General features: G+C 39.3%; 1 protein-coding gene across 2 annotated transcripts in view; it reads right to left on the bottom strand.

Moving 5' to 3' along the window:
- The window catches only part of LOC139135211 (transmembrane protein 209-like), a gene marked incomplete at its 5' end in the record, with an annotated part of 44,583 nt that extends 23,937 nt beyond the window's left edge, over window positions 1-20,646 (bottom strand). The window contains 11 exon segments of one of the 2 annotated variants that reach the window (XR_011552950.1): window positions 8,977-9,626; window positions 10,667-10,740; window positions 11,163-11,260; window positions 11,614-11,728; window positions 12,432-12,529; window positions 13,302-13,427; window positions 14,153-14,249; window positions 14,977-15,218; window positions 15,991-16,077; window positions 19,752-19,875; window positions 20,363-20,646. Coding sequence is in view for 1 of the 2 variants with exons in the window: in XM_070702487.1 (XP_070558588.1) it covers window positions 9,572-9,626; window positions 10,667-10,740; window positions 11,163-11,260; window positions 11,614-11,728; window positions 12,432-12,529; window positions 13,302-13,427; window positions 14,153-14,249; window positions 14,977-15,218; window positions 15,991-16,077; window positions 19,752-19,875; window positions 20,363-20,646 (1,400 nt within the window). 2 annotated transcript variants of the gene reach the window in all.
- Window positions 20,647-22,562: the final 1,916 nt, after the last annotated feature.

Below are 22,562 nucleotides of genomic sequence, written 5' to 3'. Positions count from 1 at the left end.
CCAAATATTTTGAAATACATTGGTAAAGAAAGTAAATGACGCTGATGAGTCCCCCAGGACAGCTGTGCAGGGCCGTGGTCGTCGTCGATGAGTACTCGAGTATGGATGATCATGGATGATCGATCTACAACGCAATAGTGGCAACGATGTAATCGACACTGAAATTTCAATTCCACTCAGCTCAACTGAATTGAATCAACTGATATAAACATGACCAAACTTGTCACAATGCTAAAGGTACTTCCTCAAAATGTGAGCCAAAAGATTCAGTTTCGATGCCTGAAGGAAAAAATGAAATTGTGATTGCCTTCAAAACGACGTGTGAAGACTCTCAATGTTCATAACTTTTTACAGGAACACATACAAAACGTTTTTTTTCAAGACCACCAATCACTCCAAAAAGAAAATGCCGTTTCTTGCGTGTTCATTACATGTGTCGTACCCTTTACGTTGTATGTGGTTGTGTATGCGTGTGTTTAGGTACGTACATAACGGTGATTTTAGTGATAAGTCAGTACGCTTTGTTTGTTGTGCTCGGCAGGGATCAAGATCGCCTAGGCCGCAATTTGAATTTGAGTAATCATGATTGGCAGCATACATTAACATTTAGAACAGAGGTCAAATGGACATTCTGGACCCACACTTTGTGAAAATATGCGTTCTCTGTATTAAATAACAGTGTTTTTCAACGTTTTTTTCGACATAAAGGCAGTCGCTATACATTCACAGGTGTCATGTATGAGATTGGACGGAAATTAACGCCGTTCACCACGTCGAATTTCTGGAAATCTCGGAGCAAATCGAGTGCGTCTTACCCGTAGCGTGGCTTTTTCACATCTGCATAGTCTTACCATAATCCCCCTTTTGTAGGGGACTTTCCTCGTCAACTGTTTTATAAAACTACCATAATAACCAACCAGTTAACAGTTATGACAACTGTTGCCATTGCAAATTTTTCAAAGTTCTGTCTATGCATGCGCACGTTCTGGAAAAACTCATAAGAAGTAAGATAGTAATGTTGTCTGCAAACAAGATGATTGATAGTGTAGGAACTTTTTGATTTTTCAGAGAGAAAATTGAATAAGTTGTGTGACAAAACACATTGACTGGCCATGTTCAGGTAACAGGCGTGAATCACCAAAAACAGTCTGTTTCCCTTTGACTACAGTGTCCCGAAACACACAGTTTTGGGTCGACTCAAACCCTTTGGGAAGCGTAAATATGTACAGGTACCCTACTCTGTGGATGAATACGTTGAAACTGAATAATAGCTCGTCAATATGTCTCATGTCTTGTAAAAAATGAATACACATACCAGTGTGTTCTGTCAGAGACAACAGCATTCATGATAAAGTTGCTGCCACTTTTGTCCTTTTTGAAGCACATTTCAGTGTGATTTTGTGACAGTACCACAGTGACAAAGTACACCCCAACAGAAAATTTATCAATTACAGAGATCAGCTTTCAAGGCCAGAACCAATAAGTGACACTGCTGTTTATCATTATCATTAATTTGTCATTAACTGCATGTTACATAGTGGAACCATTGTGGGCCTTTCACCTGTGAAATTTTGTACCAAATGCTATTGTTATTTTTTAAATTGGTTGACCATACAAATGCTCATAGAAAAGGGATTCAAGTGATTACTAATAATATATATTGATAAAGAACTCATTTACATATGAAGGGGATAATTGAATTGGCTTCTCAACCCATCATCCCAGGTATACAAATTTAATTTTCTCCAGCCGTCCAACCTGTAATGTGACTGGCTGTTCAGTAGTACACAAACCTGATCAATTTTTATACGCTGTATATTGCTCACATTATCTTATCATGATCCCAAATAACTAAGCTGGGAAATTTCATAAAAAAGCGCGAAGAAAACATTTCTTTTGTTGCGATGAATCACAGTGATTTTGGAAATTGTGCTCATGATTCATTTCAGGTTGGTGTAAAAAAATAATGTATCATAGCTAAAATTTAATTCTTTAAAAGCTAGTCAGAGATATACATATCCACATTGAAATAGTAGATCTGACTTTGATCTAACCAACACTGTTCTCCTCTATTTGAAACGAATTATGAAAGAATATGATATTTTGCAGGAGTATTGCAATTATATTCAACAAATCGCAACACTTTTCATGAAATTTCCTAAATAATTACAAGAATAAGTCCAAAATATATCGGAATATTATATTGCAGAGATCTAAAATATTGTATAGTGTTTGATATTCAGCCTGGGAGCTCGATGATTTTCATGTACAGTACAGCTAAGATTATTGCAGAAGACCAGATCACCAGCTCTGTTAAATATTTTACCTGTCCAAGTGGACAGCTCTGGTAATACATATCACTTTGAATTCTTTATAACATTACTTTCGTGTGAAAAGTGTTTAAAAATTACATTCTATGAACAGTTATAAAGTCTGTAAGCATACCAAATTGAAAACCATCGCTTTCCACACGGATGTTCATTTAATGATTCATGTTGACAAGTGTGTGCTTTGTTGTTGCATTGCTATCTCAGCATCCGTACTTCTGATATGTTTCTGTGTTGTTTGACTGCATAATGACACTGCAAGTGCTTTGATCATCTGAAATGAATGACAGTTCAAAGTGACAGAAAAAAGTCATCAAGCATGCTCCGAGGTAGTTGTCTGTGTACAGATATATGTGTTCTTATGGCCTTTACACCAGGTTCGAACGAAAATAATATCTTGCAGTGAGGGGCTACTGCAGTTTAAATTTCAGTGCTGCAAAAGTTGAATAAATGTTATCAGCCCTCTGCTTTTCTGTTCTTCACAATATTGGCAGTTTTAGTAGACTTTCATTGAGAAATCTTTCCTGAGACTGAATGCCTTGGCAAAACAGCTCTGCATGACTACTCCAGTATCTCATTTCACAGCACACAAAACCATTATCTCTCACACACAGGTTGAGTCCTGTTGTTTTCCATAGTGTGGTAGAGATTTTCCAAAGTGAAATGGGAATGGATAGTATAGTAGTTGCTTAATTTTTTGTAGTATCTCAAGAAGATGCCAGCCACTAGAGACAGCAGGCATTTCTGTCAATAGGCGTTGGAAACAGATATTCATATAGAGAAAATATGAATAGCAGACTTTAAACTACCCTGTCATAGGATGAGATATATACTCCCTACTTCAGATGTATCATGACAAAAACGTACACAGGGTATATGCATTTTAGTGAGCAGTATCAAGTTTTCATATCCATTAGAATGTGCACAGCAGTAGATTCTATTACAAACATCTTAGTACATCAAGGATTTCAAAATATTCAAGTTTTATTTGAAACATGCAAGTACTTCGAGAGTTTCAAGATATTTTTGTTTTTTGAGACGCTATCGCGTTTCATATTTTGTAGGATGTTGCACTGAGGTTTATATAAAGCATTATCTGCCAGATTGTTACTGTTGTGGTATACTCTGCTCATTACTTTTTCATTGTAAAAATTAAATTATAATGTCGAATGTGTTGGACCATGGTCAAGTCAGTTTTGTTATCATTTGCATATGAAATGTACACATGTTAATCTTACCGAAGTGACAGTGAACACTAGGATAGACATTTACGACAGGCGAATTTCCTTTATTGCAAAAAAAAGAGGTTATTGAATATTTTGTGGTTGCAACTTTTGAAATGGTGAAGCCTTTCTGCAGATCAATGCATGTTGCAAACTTCAATTGCATACCTCCGATTTATACTTAAAACAGATGTATGTATCAACGCTCTTTGCTCATTTATCGTATGGTCTTTTTTTGTTTTAATCTGAGATTATTACCCTGAGGATCATGTACAGCTTACCCTATACCTTGACACTTACCAGTAACTTAAGTTTCCACACCTTGAACTTCGGCAGCTAGTGAGATTCGCTTTGAGTACATTCCATGAAAATTTATTCATACAACGTCATGTAATCTGCCAAACGGATGTAATGATTTTTTTTGGTCAGAAGTTGATTGTATATTTCTGTAGTATTTAAGAGATGGCAGTATCTGTGCAGAAAAGAAGCGGTGCTTTTATTATTATGTATATTCAGATATTTATTTTGAAGTCTATTTTACACTGTCAAAGACAGAAATCCAAGTACTTTTTTCCGTAAATTTGTCTGATTTCATTCCAAAATCCTGGGATGTTTCCCTTAAAGTGGTATTTGATCAATTTTGTTTTCTTCGTTTTGACAACACACTGTAAAGCCACGCAAACATTTGTGAACAGATTTTCAAATTTTTTGTAAGGCTTTTGTTTTGTATCATAAGAGCTGCTTAATGTCAGAGGCAATAAACGGTCGACTGTTTGCAATGAAAACTTGTGTCTGTGGTGCCGTAATGTAACATTTCACTGTACATAACTTAGTCTGTCCTGAGTGAATGCAATGAAGAGGACAAAGTCGGCCATTTTTCATGAATTTTATTTGATACGAGATACTACTTTTATTGTTTAACATGTTGAAAGATACTGAATGAATGGGTGACCATGAATATATTCGACCCCGGGTTATAGACAAAGGAAACCATCGTGAAAGTGAATTAATGGTCATGACCATTAATTCATTTTCGCAATGGTTTCATTGATCGTGATGATTGTGTCATGATCAAGATTGTATTTTTAAGATTGTGATATTGCTGTCATATTTTGCAAAAACAAAATCTTTTCAGAAAGCCCTTGACTGATTACTGTAAAACTTGGTTTCCTGGTGATACAGGACATTCTTATTTCGATTTGTTTGAATTAGGATGATGATAGAATATTGTTTCTGAAAATTTTTCAGTCCATTGGTGAAAACTTTTTCGTCCACTGAAAATGCATGTCAGATATTTTGACTTACACCCAGGGACAATGTAAATTATGCATAAATTTGTATAGCAATAGTGCTTTCAGAATGTGTTTATTTTTCGGTCAGAAAATCTCAGATTGCCTTGAATTTTGGTCCCTATGAATGTTTACACTCTTGGTCTTTTAAATAAGGGACAGCCAGCCCACCACTGTTTGATCATTCCCTCATTAGAGGGGCAGGTTTTTTTATCAGCTTTGTATCTGAGCAAGTTGCACACAACTTTCAAAGGAGAGCAAAGGACTAAAATCACATAAATACAGTCGGTGTCAATGTCAGCAGCAATTGAAGTAAGGAATGAGGAATGCAGTAACTGTATTCCTGGTGGTGCAGCTTGTGTACTCTGTTGAAATTGGGCACAAAATAAACTAAATGTATCCCTTGAATTTACCCCCAGTGTCGTCCATGCAGATTTCATCAATGTTGAAATTGAGAGCCTGATGTAAGCTGTAAGGTTTTGATGGTGATGAGATACAGAATCAGTCCTCCTGCATTTAATAATTCAGGATTGAAAATATAAAAAGCAACTACGTCTGTGCACATAGGTGCCATACAAATCTTCTTTGATTTTATATATTCTATTATTACAGCGATACAATATTTGTCTGACATGCATTGACTGCAGACAACGCCATCTGTTCAACATATGTTTCGTTACTTCTGGCTATTCACTATCTAAAGGACACAGCCAAGCACTAAAAATCTTAACAGTTAGAGTTTGGAATCAAAATGCATGAAGTGTAAGTTCACTCTACATGCGACATCTTTATAATACATTGTAAATACTTGATAATACATACTTCATAAATCATGACAATCTATGTTGACAAATATTTTCTTTTTATTTAAAAATCTCACAGTATGTGTGTACAGTATGCAAGACAAGAACAGCTTTACAATGCTGACAGGATAGAGACAGATTTCTGTAAATACTGACATATGAAGTTCCTCACCATTTTTGAATAGAACCAACAAAACGTCTTACAAATTCTCAACTAAGCTATCCTTGGCTTTGAAATACAGTACTGCGTATTTACTGGCACAGAGGGTCAAGAAACTGTCCAGTGTGCTGCCAGACAAACAGCAGGGTGTAGACACCTTTATTGTTAATTTGTATCTTTTGGAGACCACAGCTCATAATAATTTAATTCTTGCACCATAAGGATGCATTAAATGTACATTTTAATGGAACTTCAAACTCACAAATCTTTCTGACCATTTTAGAGCTTGGTAATTGTTGACGGACTAAAATTATGAATTAGCTCCCTGTAATGTATTTGACAAAGCAGCACACCTACTTTTCACTGAATACCTATCTAATTTACATTCTGCTAATATTTTTTCATTGAATTACAGCCCATAGAAACAATTTGCTCTCTGTTCATCAAAACTATGAGTTTCTACATTCAACCGAGTTCACCTTGAGCTGTGATTGATACTGAAGTTTATCTTACACCTATGCCCATATCGCTCCATCCTGGTGATGTTTACCATAAAATATCAGCCGTGATATTTTGTGGTAAACATTGAGATATGCACGATAAACATCATCAGTTTTGGAATGTTCCCCAACTACAATTGCAATTAAATAGTAAACAAAGTAAACAAACAAAATGGCTGCTGCTCTCCGCCTACCATGCGATGTTGCCGACACAAAAATTTGAACGGCTTTGAGGAACAAGGACATTTCCAATAGCTAAATACAGGAATTGCACATTGAATCTTATACTGTTATCCAGTGGTTATTCCATTAATGTTCTTGTAATTTTTTAGGAAAGCTCTAGCAAATACTCTGCCCTTCGCACGAGACAGTCAACCTCCGCACAGGTACTGAGCGTGACAGCCATGTCGCACGCACGACAGCTGTTGACATGGCAATTCTCAATGTAAACAAACAAAATGGCTGCCTCTCTCCGCTCCATGCGACCATAGAGGTATGAAGAACTACCTCCATGGTGCAATGATGGAATGCGATCAAAATCAGGAGAGATTGAAAGCAGACAACAGTTTTTGATCATTAATGATCATATCGCATAATACACTTAAAAAGTTCTTCCCGTACGACTGTATTTGAATCCTGGCATCTTTTCTTTTGGTGTTCATTGAAATATGGAGGATTTGTCGCACATAGTGTTGACTTCTTCATATAGTTTATAAATGAAGCCTGTTAACACAAAGATTTCCATATTTATGTGCATGGCGGAATGAAAATAAAGCCTTAAAATTTAAGGTTTTTTCTATCATTTGCAAATTTCTGGGCATTGGTTACGTGATAAATTAGTTATTACCTAATATGGCCTGTTCCTTGCGTCATAACAGCATTCATGTCATTTGTTCTGTGTCAGACACTCGACTTCGTCTTGTGTCTGACACATCACAAATGACAATCATGCTGATATGACAGAGAAACAGGCCATATTGGGTAATAACCTCATCATTTCTGTATACACAACCTGAGAACTGCATGAAATGAATCGCAGTTTTCTTACATGCCGGTACACTCCAGGAAGTGTTGGACTGAAGGTGAATGTGTCTGCATCTAAAAATCGTCAAATAATAAAATCAGGAAGAATTTGATTGCCTTGAATGTTATTCCGAAATGCTCACTTTAAACAATATCCTGCAGTACATTTGTCGCTGGCTAAGCCTGAGTGACACCTGCTAACCTGTAAAACGCCCAAAGCTCCCTTACAGAACTCAGCATGGATTGTACTTTACAGGTTTACTGCCCACCATGCACAAAGAAATATTTTAGATAAGAATATTTAAGACCAGCTAGAGACAAATATCATATTTGAAGAAAACACAGGTCATAAAAGGTATCAATATAGAATACAACAGGCTGATTCAATTGCCTATGTTTTCTGCAAGTGTACTGTCTTGGGGTAAAACAACGCTGCACCAGAAACATACTTTATTCAACAGTTCTATGTACATGAAGTATGGGAAATATAAATGTGATATCTACAACAACTTCTGCCCTACAGTATTAACATTTTAGACACTCTGACTTAAGTTAAGTACCCATTCATGCTTACGAATACGTGAAACTCCACCTATGTTAAATAACAGTATGCCACTGTAAAGCAAACACTTGTTGAACAAATGCGTTATTTACACAGTTAATCTGGTGAAGTAAAGATATGTTTGAAATTAAAGCACGCATGGACACACAGACTGCTTGTGCTGCGTCAGCTTATGTATCACTTCCCATTTTTTGTCCTGAAATAAACGTATCCAATATACTTTTGAAAAATTGATAGATTTTGTTCCTGAATGTCTTCAGACAACGGCAGGGAGTTCATTTACTGTTTTACATTCCATTAGCACTTATTATATCCTAAAATGGGCTGATTGAACTTCAGCATTACAAAAGAACCTCTCAGACACTCTCTTTAATTTGGCCATGTAGACCATGCAGGATTTGGTGAAAATGAACATGGCTGTCATCCATGAAATTACTTAAACTTTTGAATGTAGAGTTACATTGTCAAATTCCACCTAACATTCTCACAGACAATCTATGGCACAAGATACAATCATATCTCATCAGTATGCACTTGAGGGAGTTGTTTCCGTCAAATGCAAAAATGACATAACACAGCCAAAGAAAGAATCTGAATTACAGAATTAATGATGTGAACGCACATCTACATTAAAATTCAACTGTCAAAAACTGTGTAAGCTTTTCCCCCTGTCCTCATTAGTACTGTTTTAAACTGGTCTCCTTGATAGACACAACTTCTAAACTGTGATGTCACTGTGTAGTAATACATGACCTTCACAACAACCATGTCAGCTCTCCTCGTGCTAACAATCTCCATACCAGCATCTATGACCTAAAATCACTACTGTCTGCACGAAGAAGTGGCTAAGTATCAAGTGAGTTATGGCTGTTTTAAAAATAATTCTACCTATACACTTGCAGTGACAATCATCTTCTGGAGAAATAAATATTTTTCAAATACACACTCTTTTTCAAAAATACTTTTTGTGCGCATCAATTTTCCATCAGAAATACCATTGCATCAACACTAATGTCTACAATAACAAGTTTAGCCCCTTTCACCACCATGGTTTGTCCCAAATCCATTGTTTTCTATGGAAAGTTGGACCTGTATACAGGGAACTGGGGGTGAAAGGGTTAGGGCCCTAATCAGATCTATATGCTTCACCAGCATGGGCTGAGGAGAACTGGATGATAGCTGCAGCCTGATAGGCTGATAGCACTTGTTTCAGCTGAACTGAACCAATCAGAATCACACGTGCTTCTTTCTCCTGAAATGTATGCCACATTTCGTGCAGCTGTGCATGACAGCTCCAAACCTTACAGTCATTTGTTACTTCAGGGAAAAAAGCCATTTCTACCTAAGCAGAGTACCTACATGTACATCAAAATGCACAAACAAACAGCCAGTAAGTAACATTTTCTGTTTTTGAACAGCTTACTCGCTGAAACTTTTGATATTGCTGACGTTTGCATAGAGTGTGGCCAGTATGTTGCATAGCTCAATAAATTAGCACCAAGTCCATTGTTAACAGGTATCAGTAATCCATTGACCATCACAACGTATCAGCATGAATAGTATACAATGCACACACTCCAGCAAGTTTTCTGACTGTCACATCCATATAAATGTTCACATCATAATCCTTTAAACACTGAGCAAAGCTGTGGTCACATCCCAGGATGCCTCTTCCCCTGGCGTTTCAGCTGTCAAGAACCCACAGGATATTCACACCCGATGATGACAGATTTACCCTCCTGAAAGTGAACATGTGAGAAATTACAATTCCAATGTAAAATAGAAATGCTGAAAAGACTCAAGCCACAAAAGTGGTTCACTCTATGGACAGACTTAAACTTGCTAATGGTATGGTAAAATTACTGTAAGTTGGCAGTTTTTTCTGGTTTTGTTGGCACAGTTTAGGCATGGATATCAACACAACAATGTAGTGGTACTGATATTATCTCATTACTTCCATTGTGAGTGACAGATACATTTAGTTTGTATAAAGAATATCCACAAAATAGCATATGAACTGAATTTGTATTTTCATGGCTGATAATACAATCACATTTTTGGGAGGCGGGGGCGGGGGGGGGGGGGTGTTCTTACTTCTTATATATCACTTTACTTACTGAGAAACAAATTTATCTGATAAAGGCCAAACAATGAAAGCCTTTCCTTAAGTAAACATTGGGTCAATCCTCCTTGAGTAATCAGTGTTGGTTCACTGGCTTTCACAACTTTCTTATCATATATGGTGTACAGTATCACCCTGGATGGAATACTTGAATGGAGATGGTAGTTGGACATCGCCGAGTACACCACAGTGAAACGAGTTTACACAGGACCGAAAATTTGCCCTAATAATGGAACGGTGTGTCCATTGAACTGTTGATTCACAAAACTTGCTGGTAGAAATTCCTTGTACAGGTATATGACAACAAAATCAATAATGTTCAGGTGGATTGAAATGGTAGTTTACAATCAGCACTCCTATAATCAAAATTGAGACAGTGCAATAAAGAACTGTTCCTGCACAGGCACAGACTTTGTGACACTCCTAAATATGGACTATTGGCAGCACTACTTGTAGTGAAACATCACATGCGGTAATCAAAGCATGGCTCGAACCGTTTTTATTTCACACAGCATTTCTGCCCAAATCTGCTAGGCTTAATGAACTGGACGACCACTGATGACCATTTCACACCATCACACACTTCCAGAAATGAAACTGAGACGTGCGGGGGAAGGAGTCAATTATAAAAAGTGTGTGGTATGTTATTGTACTCACCCTAGCATTCCATGCTCTTTGGTTTTGATATGGTTCAGAAATAAAAGTATGGCCTGAAACATGTTACTACGACCCTGTGGAAACCAAAGGAAATGATTTGATTGATATTTTCTATTCAGAGAGAAAATTATGAATCTGTGATCCCTAAACAGATAATTCAAAGATTCTGACTGATGTGTCACTGCCAAATGGAGTATTACTGTAGTATTTCAAATCTGACTTATGGGAAGATTTAATGAGATCACAATTCAAAGCATCTTACATAAACAAGAATGATTCTAATGTAGGTGCCTTGTACATGCACAATACAAGCATCTGTGTATTTAAAGACCACGGCAGTAGGAAAATCTGCAATGAAGTGGTGTATTTTGCAGATTACTTACCAATATGCCGGTCATATAGAACATGGATACAAAAGAAACATTCCCGTTCATACTTTTTCACACCTCAATGAATGTACTTTATTTACGCGAAGATACAAAGTTGCAACACTCACCTTGGGTAGATCCCATGTGTCATCTCCTATGATTACTTTGTAATGAGGTGGATTGATTTTAGACTGGAATATCAACAGGTTGTCTTTCTTCTTCAAATCTGTCATGTCAGATAACACAAAGATAAATCATAACAACTGATATTTTTGAAGTGTCTTTCAACAATTTTCAGGATAGGCTCATAAATGTGCTGATGTAAATACGAGTACAAGCATCAGTGTGATTGCATTGCACTCTGCATAAAGCGATGTTCTGACGAGTGAACTTTTGCAATATTTTGAAAGGTAAGCTGTGTTCCGATGATCAGACCCTGTGAGTGGGCAGAGGGTGCACTGATATGTGTCACGTGAAAGTTGTCATTTTTGGAGAACAATGAACCATGGCCAATGAAAGTCTCATGCTAGGATAAAGACAGCTACAAACTGAAGAAGTGAGAGGTGTGATTGAGCTTACCTGGTTTGTCGGGAGTTTTCATGAAATGCTGACTTGCAAATGTTTTACCGTCGGGATACTTTGGATGAGGTGGCAGCTGAGAGTCCATGTAGGTGCACAGTAAATGCATGATGATCTGTGTGGGTTAAAATAGCTTATACATGTAAGGGTAACTACTGGATACAGAGATTTACAGGGTTTATCCATTCTCTGCTTTTACGCGTTTATCGCAGCAAAAACATTCTGCACTGAGATATGGTGGTGCAATTCACTAGTGCTACGTTGAAAATCATTGTCAGTGTTATGAATTTGGATGACAAAATGTGAAATTGATATGCCTGGCTTAGGTTTGGACAACACAGCTGGAGGGGGAAAGGAAGATAATGGTATTGACAAGAGGGGAAACCAAGCAAATCTTCATAAGACATGCTATGCTACAAGCATAGCAGGGGTGATATTTTTTTATCAGATGATTCATGAAAACATATTCTTCACAATATCGCGTAGCTTAGTGCTCAGGTGGTGTTTAAATCACTTGGAAGGTGTTGCTACACAAAGAAGAGTAAAACAAATACCATCTTGCACATTTGTGTGTACAGAAATCAACATATTGAGCCATTTTTGCTGGGTAGTGTTCTGCTCTATTGTCATCACGGAGACATCATCGATGCAAACTCAGTATTAAAGCTTGTCATCTATAAATGGAAATGTTGTGGTTGCTGCGTGGAAAGGATCAACTTTCTCCCCCACTGTTTTGGGTGAACCCTATTGTTTTCAGCCACTGTATGGATGGCTCCATAGACTGGCTATAGGGGTGGAAAGGTTTGTATAGAACTTACCACACAATCTGTTGGTAAGTCTTGGTCCCACTTCCTTCCCTTGTAGTCTGCACCACCATTCCATCTGAAATCACACATGACACCATCTTTGGAAAGCTCTGAAAGAAAAAAAAAGACCATGTATCACAAATGGACAAATCAGTGAGCTTATTCAAAGAATTGTCACATAATTGTCATTAAAGTTCTATTATTGTCAAGATAAAATTATGGAGTGCTTAAAAATATGAAAGTTACAGGACCGTGGGCGCACAATAGGGGGATTACTGATGACGCAGCCATTTGCATAAACTGTCCGGGAGGAGTTTTTCTTATTCTTATAGCATCGCTTAGACCGTATGATAAATTTGAATAATCATGATGGGCACTTTCGTGACGTAGATAAAGAGAGGTCAAATGGTCGTACAGGGAACACATTTTGAAACATATGCATTCTCCGTCAAAAAATGGAACATTTTTTCAGTTTATTTTCGACTCAACTTTAGTCGCTATATATTCACAGACATCATATGCAAGATTCAATGACAATGAACACCTGATGCATGGCAAAATTATGGGATTCTGGGACCAAACACGATACGTCCAATCAATAGCATTGCTTTTTTACATTTGCATAGCTTTACGATAATCCGCTTTTATAGTGTTCCTGTTTTTATTTTCAGAAACTTAAATTCTGACTCTGAACAGAAAATTCCAGAACATTTTCACAAGTAGAACGTGGCTGTTATGGTATCAATGTTTTTAGCTACAGATCAGCATCCTATTAAAACACAGGAAGAAATCTGATCTACAATGATTAACCTGCTGTGAATACTACATTGGCTATCACAGACTGACCATAATGAAAAGATGTGGATTGTTTTGATATCTCACCTCTGAGTCTCTGCACCAAATATTCCTGATTGGAAGTCACATCCAGATACGGAAGAACCTTCTGCAAGGTGGGGATCTTCTGCCGTTTTGTCTGGGAGATCTGACGGAGCGATGTGATGCTAACATCTGGAAACAGTGGACACAGTTTACATGTACAAATGTGTCAAATGATTAAAAAAAGGTTTGGAAATGTCACCTGGTTGAGCTGCTAAATATTGCAGGTAATTGCAGGGTTTTCACTAGGATATACAGTTCTAACTCAGTCTCATTCACTCTCATTCACGGCTTTGACACACATTGCAACATTTCTGTGTATTCCATTTTTGAAGATTCTGGTTTGAATAATCATGGGGTATTAGTGAAGTTGAATGTTCAGACAGCAACTATTGGCCATACACTAAGAGTGATATCCTGGGGGGCCTTTACATGTAGCTATTTACTCTACTCCTAATCCTAACATCCCTGTAGGTTACAAGTGACTAACACCATTAGCTATTTCTGTCCACTAATTTATCACTCTTGTTACAAAGCTGATATTTTTACCATATCTATACAGCACACTTTGCTGACATCTGTATTAACTGTGTGTAAATGATTAAAAGGAAAGTCATGACTATCATAGAAATCTTAGGCAGACTTATCGAGCAAATGAAGCAGTGAAGTCTGAAAAAAAGACTATATTCTCACGTGACATGCATTAGTTTAAATTTTCCCTAAATCTTTGATTTATTCATTTCAAATGTCTCGGTTTGTTAGCCAAAAAGAAAGTCCTAATTTGCATTAGAGGTGCTTTTTGGATGGAACTCTAATTTGCTGCACTTTAATAACGCCCATTTAATTATCAAGAGTACCTCCTATTTGCAACTCTGCCGACACCAGTCTTCTCAGTGTTGAATTGATGTCGTCAATCTCAGCCATCAGTCTCTTCAAGATGGTGAGAGATACCCACTGCAAACAAAAGATTCAAATTGACATCACTATTAGTAAGAAGCACAAAAACCAACTGTCAGACAGAAAATAGTAAGCTTGTAATTGTGCCAAAATTTGGTGAGATAAAGGTATCTTCTGGGCAGTAAAAGATAACTTATCCAATCTCTTGAGTAGTCTTTTCTCTGTAATAAGCTGGTGCCAAAATTTGGTGAGACAGGATAAATTATGTCTTTACTGCACAGAAATGACTTTTACCATTCCTCAATGGATTAAAACTGTACAAAACATTTTACCCAAAATTATTGCAACCTGAACAGTCAAGTGTTGCACAAATAGTATGGTACACATACTGGCAGACTTTGGATGGGCTCTGGGTTACACATTTCCAGTGTTGGGTCTAAGCTCAGTACCATATTTCGTTGAAATTACAATATCACAAAGCCTTTTGTTTTAAACTGCAGAAAAGTATAATAATTTTAGTGTTTGCAGGAAAACACACAAAAATCCTGGTCAAAGTAAAAGATGCGTCTGTGAAAACAAAGGATAGTTATTGCATTAATTACACAGGAGAAAGACATTCTGATGACTATGCTATTTCATGGAGAACTTACTTCATGGAAAAACCCTCAAGGACAAATCTCTGAAATTTATTGGCTTTGATGATAATGTGCATGCAATATTGTGGTACAAGGTAATCTAAACATAGCAATCTGAAAAACATTAAAACTTTTTAGTCTCTTCTTACCTTTCTAAGTCCTGCTATCCATTCTTCCAGCTGTTCCCTGACCACACCTACTTTCCCCCATGATTCATTTGCTGCAAAGGTTGCTGGGAAGTCTGGGTCATCATCGTTCCTGGAAGACTGGGACTGGGGTGAGCGGGTGGCAATCTGGTATTGGTACTTTCTCAGCACAGGAGTGAAGTCACTGCTTGATCTGTTGTATGACCAGTAGGACGGACTACCGCTCGGAGATGATTCCGTGCTGGCTGCAAGAAGGAACAATCACAAAGATCACCATACAAGTTCAAAGAGACATGCTCAAATAACACTGTAGAAAATGGCTGGAGAATTAATCTGATAAACTTTGCGGCAGAGAATACTATGGCCTCAACAAAGTTGATTCCTTCGTCAGCACTGCCACTGTTAATTTGTGTGCCATCATCCTGAATGCTAATTCATACATGTGTACTGATACCCATGGAAGTGCATACACGACCCTAGTGTAAAATAAACTTAACCACTGTCCATGTATATCCTGACAAAAATTCTCGTATCAGCTATTACATTACGGTTTGACCCTCTCCATCTCTGATTGTTTAACCTGATCATACCCAATTCCCTGTAGACAGGTCCGCAATAACAATGGGTTTGGGCCAAACCATGGTGGAAGAAGGGTTAAAATAAACTGTCGTCACCTGGGTTATACCACCAATCTTGTCCAATCAGAGTTTAGGACACATCTGCACAGGTTTTACCTAATTTAGCTTACGTGAAGTTGATATTTTAGGAACAACATGCAACTTTTCAAGTTTGAAAAGACATGAATAATACATGCAACAGCAAACAATTTTTCAAAACCAAGTATTAGTGTTTAAGGATCAGAATTTTGCAAAGTTTTCATTCATACCATTGACACAATGGCTGGACAAAGTTCAGAACATGCTGCTCATAGGACACAAAAACATTGCAGAGATTTATCAAATTTATGGGTAAAAGTGTTGGTGGTGAAAAGTTCATCAGCATTATCCTAATCCTTACCTAGTTGATTTCTTTGTTCTTTCTCTTCGTATGACTTCAGATAATTATTCAAAGCTGTCATGTCTGTAATCCTCTCATCCTGATTGGCTGAGGAAAGGAACGCAAACAAAGTTTTAAGTTAAATAGATTGATCAAAATGCTCAATATGAGGTTGTGATTTTGTGTAGTCATAATAATACATTGGCCCATTGTAGATGGCAGAAAGGTCAACCAATGTTTAGGTACATAGGCTTGTAAAGATGCCAAGGCAAAAAAATAAATAAATTGTGCTGCTCCGATAACATGGTTTTCAAAAGTAGGGTAGGTAGGCGGCAAGAATTTCTTTCCAAATTTTTTTTTATTTTTAAATATGCATTTTTCAGGGGTTCAGGGCGGTCAAACACTGGCCACAACATTTCCAGAAAAATGTATCATACATATAAAAGGAAAAAACATAAAAGACATCCTCGTTCAAGCAAAAATCAAATGCCAAGTAACGAACGCGTGATTTTACGGGTTTTCTTTCTTTTTTACTTCCGTGTTTACGTAGCTCTAAAAAGTTTAGGGTCGGCAGGTAAAAAATGGGGTAGGTCGGGTTATTGGAACAGCACAATTTGTTTTGTTTGGCCTAAGTAAATGAGGTATATCGATAATCAAGTGAATGTCATAACAAGTCTGGATAATTTTTTCTCTTATCACTAACACTACATTTTTGGAAATGTTTCACACTTTCTCCCCAAATAAATGCTCAGTAGTATAACATAACATAAAATAAAACAAAATTGTAAATTTTGTTGGTTATTCAAGGTATATTGTGCCTCGGGGAAGATATTCGGATTCTCAAACTTTTACAACTCTTTCTTTTCTTTATGGCTCAGTTTAAGGTAGCGACTCGGGTTCATTGTCAGTTATTTTCAATCCTCATTTTCACAAAGAAGACGTGGTCACACACCCGACATGTGGTACTTATTTTATCTTATTTTATCTGCTCGGTCACCGAAGAGTTCAGAAAATTTGTTAGTTTTTTAAAAACAGTGCCATATGGCTGTTTTACTCAAAAACACGTGTTTTTTAGTTTTTTTACTCAAAAAAGTATAAGTACAAATCTTCAATCGGCCTTGGTGATCTGTTTACGGCAATCGACGGCTGGGTATACTGGGCAAAAAACTGTGTCCCGGATTTTTGAAATTCGCTTTTGTTTTCGCACAATGCACCTTCAAAGTGTCAACTTGACGTTTTTTGCATAAATTATCGGCCTTTGTTCACGTTTGTCAGGATATCTTCACTTCCAGCCTTTTATCGGAATCTGAGACACGGTCTTTCAGATATATTCATTCACTGTCCACAGGTGAAAAATCAGGCTAGTCTGTCCAGGCGCCGCCGACTTATACTTATTTGAATAATGTACGCACTGCCAAAAACGGAACTGAGAAAATCGACGATTTGTGTAAACGACCTATGCGTCACACATTGTGACCAAGAAGTCCGACTCTCGCACTATTTTCTCTGCGAATTTTCTTACACCAGGACTAAGTTGATATATTTAGAGTCAGTTTTGGGAATTTTGAATATGTTTAGGATTGCAGATCGTGTGAAAATAGAAAGAAATTATACACTGTACTGGCAAATGCTTAGTGCCAGCAGTGGGTGGTATTTACACAACAAACACAGAGGGGTACTTAGCGATTTAATCCATTTTTGGAACGTTTAACTAGTAGATTAACTGTATACTGTTGTCTCAACGGTTACAATCTGGTTACCAGAGTTCACAGTCAAGACGAAGACGTCGAAACTTGCGTAAAAAGTGTATCCGATCGAGACTTATGTGCTGTCGTCGCGCGATCGCGTCGGGCATTCACTTGTTCTTGACTCAAGTTGTCTACTTCCTGTCTGGCGATCGGCAATTTATGCATGTTCTTTGTGAAAAGTGATTGTCAAGTTCATGTTAGCGCCGACACTGTGCGAACGGGACGTCACTTGCTAGTTTTCCTACCTCAAGATGAGACGAACACATGTAACTCTTGACAACATAAAATGTCTGTCGTATTTTCTTAGCTTTTGCACCGCACTGCAAACTTGTCGCCCTTCGTTACGACGGGAGAGATTGACTCGTGTTATTTTTTCAAACTTTATTTATATGTGTTCTTGTACCGATTTTATCAACCACCGTCCCTCCACCCACGGGAGGGACGGTGATCAAACTAATAATAATCACGCCGTAGCGTAGAACAGTGCAGGCTGTCATCGACAGCGTGTTCCGAGAGACAGAGTATCGACTAGTCTACAGTGGAGTCACTCGACTTGCGCAATACCAGCGCACACATAATTATTTCGGAGATTTTTTACTTTTAGTCAAACTTTCGATGACTGACCTCATATAGCAAAAATTGCAAGTTTGAGCACTTCTAGAAGTTGAGCCTGGTTTGTTTTACGTTCAGTGTTGAGGTCCAGCTAGCAGCTGTGGAGTCTGCGGGTAATTGAAAAGTTTAGACAACACGCACACAAGAATCATTTGCGAACCCTCGCAATTCACGTTTGACGTAATTTAATTTTTGGGTTATATTTAAAGAAAGAAAAGGCATGAAATAAAAAAATATTTGCATTTCGTTTCGAAAAATTAGCAGATCGGTGAACTTGCTCTTGTGAATCTACATTATGTGTGTATGAACTCCTGCACTGGCTTGGGAAACTCCTTGACATAAATGTCGCGTGATGTCGGGTACGGTGTTGTTCAAGGTTTATCAGCAGACACGAAAAGACTGAACGATAGAAAACTCGAGTTTAAAAATATAAAAGAACACGATACTAACACACAAGGATGTACAGCAAGAGTGATAAAATTATCGCAACTAACAGAAGTTTCATCTCGCTCAGGCTAATTTTTGACTCGGGTTTGTAATCAGCATAGACTAATATGTTCGAAAAGCAGCGTGTCAATACTTTCATAGATGTTGAACTGAGCACGTCGCGTCTCCGTTGTCGTCTGCGTCCTCGCCAAATGTGACTCTTCACTGCATTCTTGATCGTTATTGCAGGGAGTATGAGCCAAAGTCGGACTGTTTTACATTTAAATCGACCTTTGCGCACGTTGCCGTCTTTTTCAGGTCCGCTTTTGTGGACCTCTCTTTGCTTTTTCGACGGAACGGAGCGCGAGCGCCGGCTTTGGTCTGCTCGACATGCATGTTTGCCGTACATGCGGGGTTCAAAACGCTGAGCCTAACGTTGAAGCTAGTGCATGCACACTACACCGCAAAGCCTATAATAATCTCTGCGTGTTTATCAAAGATATCGTGGTCGGTAATCCGCGACCGTTAAGACAAAAGGGAAATAATGGCACGCGGTGTAGCTGATAGTTTGCCATTTTAGTAATATTTCAGGAATTTCCCGGTACGATGTGACCCAACACCTTTCCCCAAAAGAAAGACCACGTGTAAGTGGTTCGAAATTTGAAATAAAAAAAAAATTGCTAAAATTGACCTTTGAACCTGAGTCGCATCGTTAAGCTCTTGGTGTAAGAAAAATTTGAACAGTCTTAGTTTTTCGAAAATCAATGATTTTATTTTTCTCCATAGAGTTATCAGAGGGATGGTGGGCATTTTGAATTTCAAATATTTGTAAATCTGGAGTCATTTGTGTCTCTATTACCAAAATTTACATGGTGACCCCCATTTTTATGTTTGATTTTCAAAGAGTAGATTTGAAAGATTCCTGGAGGGAAGTTTGAGCAAAAGTTTAAGTCTTTCACTCTCAAGGCGCATACAACCTTAAGTATATTTTTTCACCTGATGGACTTCTCGCCGGGGATGACTGATGTCTTGGTCTCAAGGCTGATGATGACGGACTGTCTCTGAAAAGAGCCGAGTAGTTCATCCCAGCTGAAGATGTATGTGGACTACCACTGGCTGGCTGTGAAGTGTAAGGGTATACGTGGTGACTGGTTAAAAGAGCACATCATGTGAATGTTTCTGTATGGATCAATGTGCTGAGCAGAGTTTTTCAAATATATGGGTTACTGTACCTTTCTTAATGGGAGAGATGATGGTATCTGTGTCTCCAATACTTCAAAAGATTGAAATACGTTGTCTGTTACACAAAATCAATAACCTTTCCTACAGACAATAATTCGCTAAAATGAACTTTCTAATTTTAATGATGTAGTTATGAATCAAATTTAATTATGAAAGCAAGAAAAGCTCAGATAATACTTAAACTTCTTGGTAATATGATCAAATTCTGATGAACAAAATTGTAAAAACGAAATTTACAGTGTGATGTAACAAATCATATGTTGATTTCCTCTTAAGTGTGGATTTGCTCAGTGCACTGTGGGACGAAACAACAGGGTAAAAACGTTGAGCAACTGTTAGGTAAAAAGCTGAAGTTGCACACTTACCCTGGACAAGGTTGTAAATGAAGATTGATGGGGTGTTCCGGAATAGGATGTCGAGTGTGCCCGATACGGAGAAGCCGACTGTGCTTGGTAGGGGGTGCTGGGATAGGAATTGGAATATCCAGATGGAGACACATGGGAAGTGTTGTAGAAGGAAGAAAAGGAGGTTGATGGTGAGCCTAGTGGAGTTGATTTTCTCTCTGTGAGGGAGCCTGACAGGGACGCTACTTGGCTGGGTGATGGTGGAGATGGAGGACGTGGTGGTGGACTTGTCTTGAAGCCAACGGCTGTAATACAGAGAAATGGCAGATAGGAAATAAGCATGACTTTATTTATTCATGTACAGACAGTAGCGGTGTATAACTAACTTACAGAGTGATGTCGATACCAATGTTTAACTTCAAAACTACTTTTGGTGACTCGACCGGAAAACTTGTTGATATATGAACATATTTTTATGTATTCATATAGTACAAGCTGGTACTAATCATGCCAGTACTTCTTGAAGTGGAAATTTGTCTTTGCAGATATAATTTCGTGTATACACTACTACAATTACTTTGTCATCATTTACCAAGACTATGTTGAAATATACTGCACATGACAAGTTAAAATGGACTGTGAGCCTTCCTATATGTGACATGTATTGTAACAGAGAAATTGACCAATCAATTCCTGTGTGAAACAATGATGATCATTACATGCTATATTGTCAAGTTGACTTTTGGGTGCACCAGCAATCGTGGTTGACATATGGATGTTATAGCCATATTGGAAAAAGACATGCAGCTAAATTGGGCAACATCATAAGGCCAAAAAAAAAAATGAAATGTTTCTGGTCAGCGCGCGCGTCACTTGAACAACAGCGCGTCATCCTTTTTTTTTCCTGGTTTGTGGCCAGCGGCTGTGGCAACTACATACTGATTACTATAACATCAAACCAAAACGGCTGAAGAGAAGAGAAAATTCTTTGGGCACATGATCAGTGACTGCATGGACAATTTAAATGTTACTATATTGATAAAACTGTAAAACTCAGTGTTCTCCCCAGACCATAGCGGTCCCGCTACGCTTTCGCCTCTCCCCGTACGCTTTGATTCTCCCCGTTACGCTTTCAAATAGTCCCGCCATCCTTTAGTTCACACGCTTTGCGTAGCTACCAGCTGATGCATGCATTGTCTACACATTAGCGCTCACTGCAACTTTCAACCTGGTGGAAGGTGTGAAGTATGGTATGCATCAGATAAGTTGTCCGTAAGTGTTGAGAGGAACGTTAAAACAATAGAAGAATCGGCTGGGTCGTTCACAAATTTTCATTCCATAACGACTATTACGACCAACAAGACCAACTCATTGCGGACAAGTGTTCACAGAGGTTGGCGGTGTAGCACTAGCAGGGCCTTTGATCACATTCCCATGCTTTGATCAACGAAATGGATCGCAAAAGAAACAAGAGTTAACTGGTGAGGTTGATTATGATTGTACAACGATGAGTTTTGTCCTAGTACGATCACGATCGCGATCGAGTTCACATTGCATATTTTCAATATGGCGGCGGCCATGTTGGTCGACGGGTTTATAACGTGTTGACATTGATACTGGCGTCGCGTGTGGTGCCACGCCGACACGTCCTCTGAAAGATTTTACACCTGATTTTCGAGGGATTCTAGTCGTACTTAGTTCATGTCTTGTGATCATCTTGTTGGTATTTTTAAAATCAAGAATCGAACGACGATGTCCAGTGGCAGAGAAGTGGGGGGGGGGGGGGGGGGGGGGGGGGGGGGGGGGGGGGGGGGGGGGGGGGGGGGGGGGGGGGGGGGGGGGGGGGGGGGGGGGGGGGGGGGGGGGGGGGGGGGGGGGGGGGGGGGGGGGGGGGGGGGGGGGGGGGGGGGGGGGGGGGGGGGGGGGGGGGGGGGGGGGGGGGGGGGGGGGGGGGGGGGGGGGGGGGGGGGGGGGGGGGGGGGGGGGGGGGGGGGGGGGGGGGGGGGGGGGGGGGGGGGGGGGGGGGGGGGGGGGGGGGGGGGGGGGGGGGGGGGGGGGGGGGGGGGGGGGGGGGGGGGGGGGGGGGGGGGGGGGGGGGGGGGGGGGGGGGGGGGGGGGGGGGGGGGGGGGGGGGGGGGGGGGGGGGGGGGGGGGGGGGGGGGGGGGGGGGGGGGGGGGGGGGGGGGGGTGGGGGGGGGGGGGGGGGGTGGGGGGGGGGGGG

Source organism: Ptychodera flava, chromosome 6 (assembly GCF_041260155.1).
Source record: "Ptychodera flava strain L36383 chromosome 6, AS_Pfla_20210202, whole genome shotgun sequence".
Classification (NCBI taxonomy): Eukaryota; Metazoa; Hemichordata; class Enteropneusta; family Ptychoderidae; genus Ptychodera; species Ptychodera flava.
Note: the sequence above shows the minus strand (reverse complement) of the source record. Positions and strands in the feature narration are given on the sequence as shown.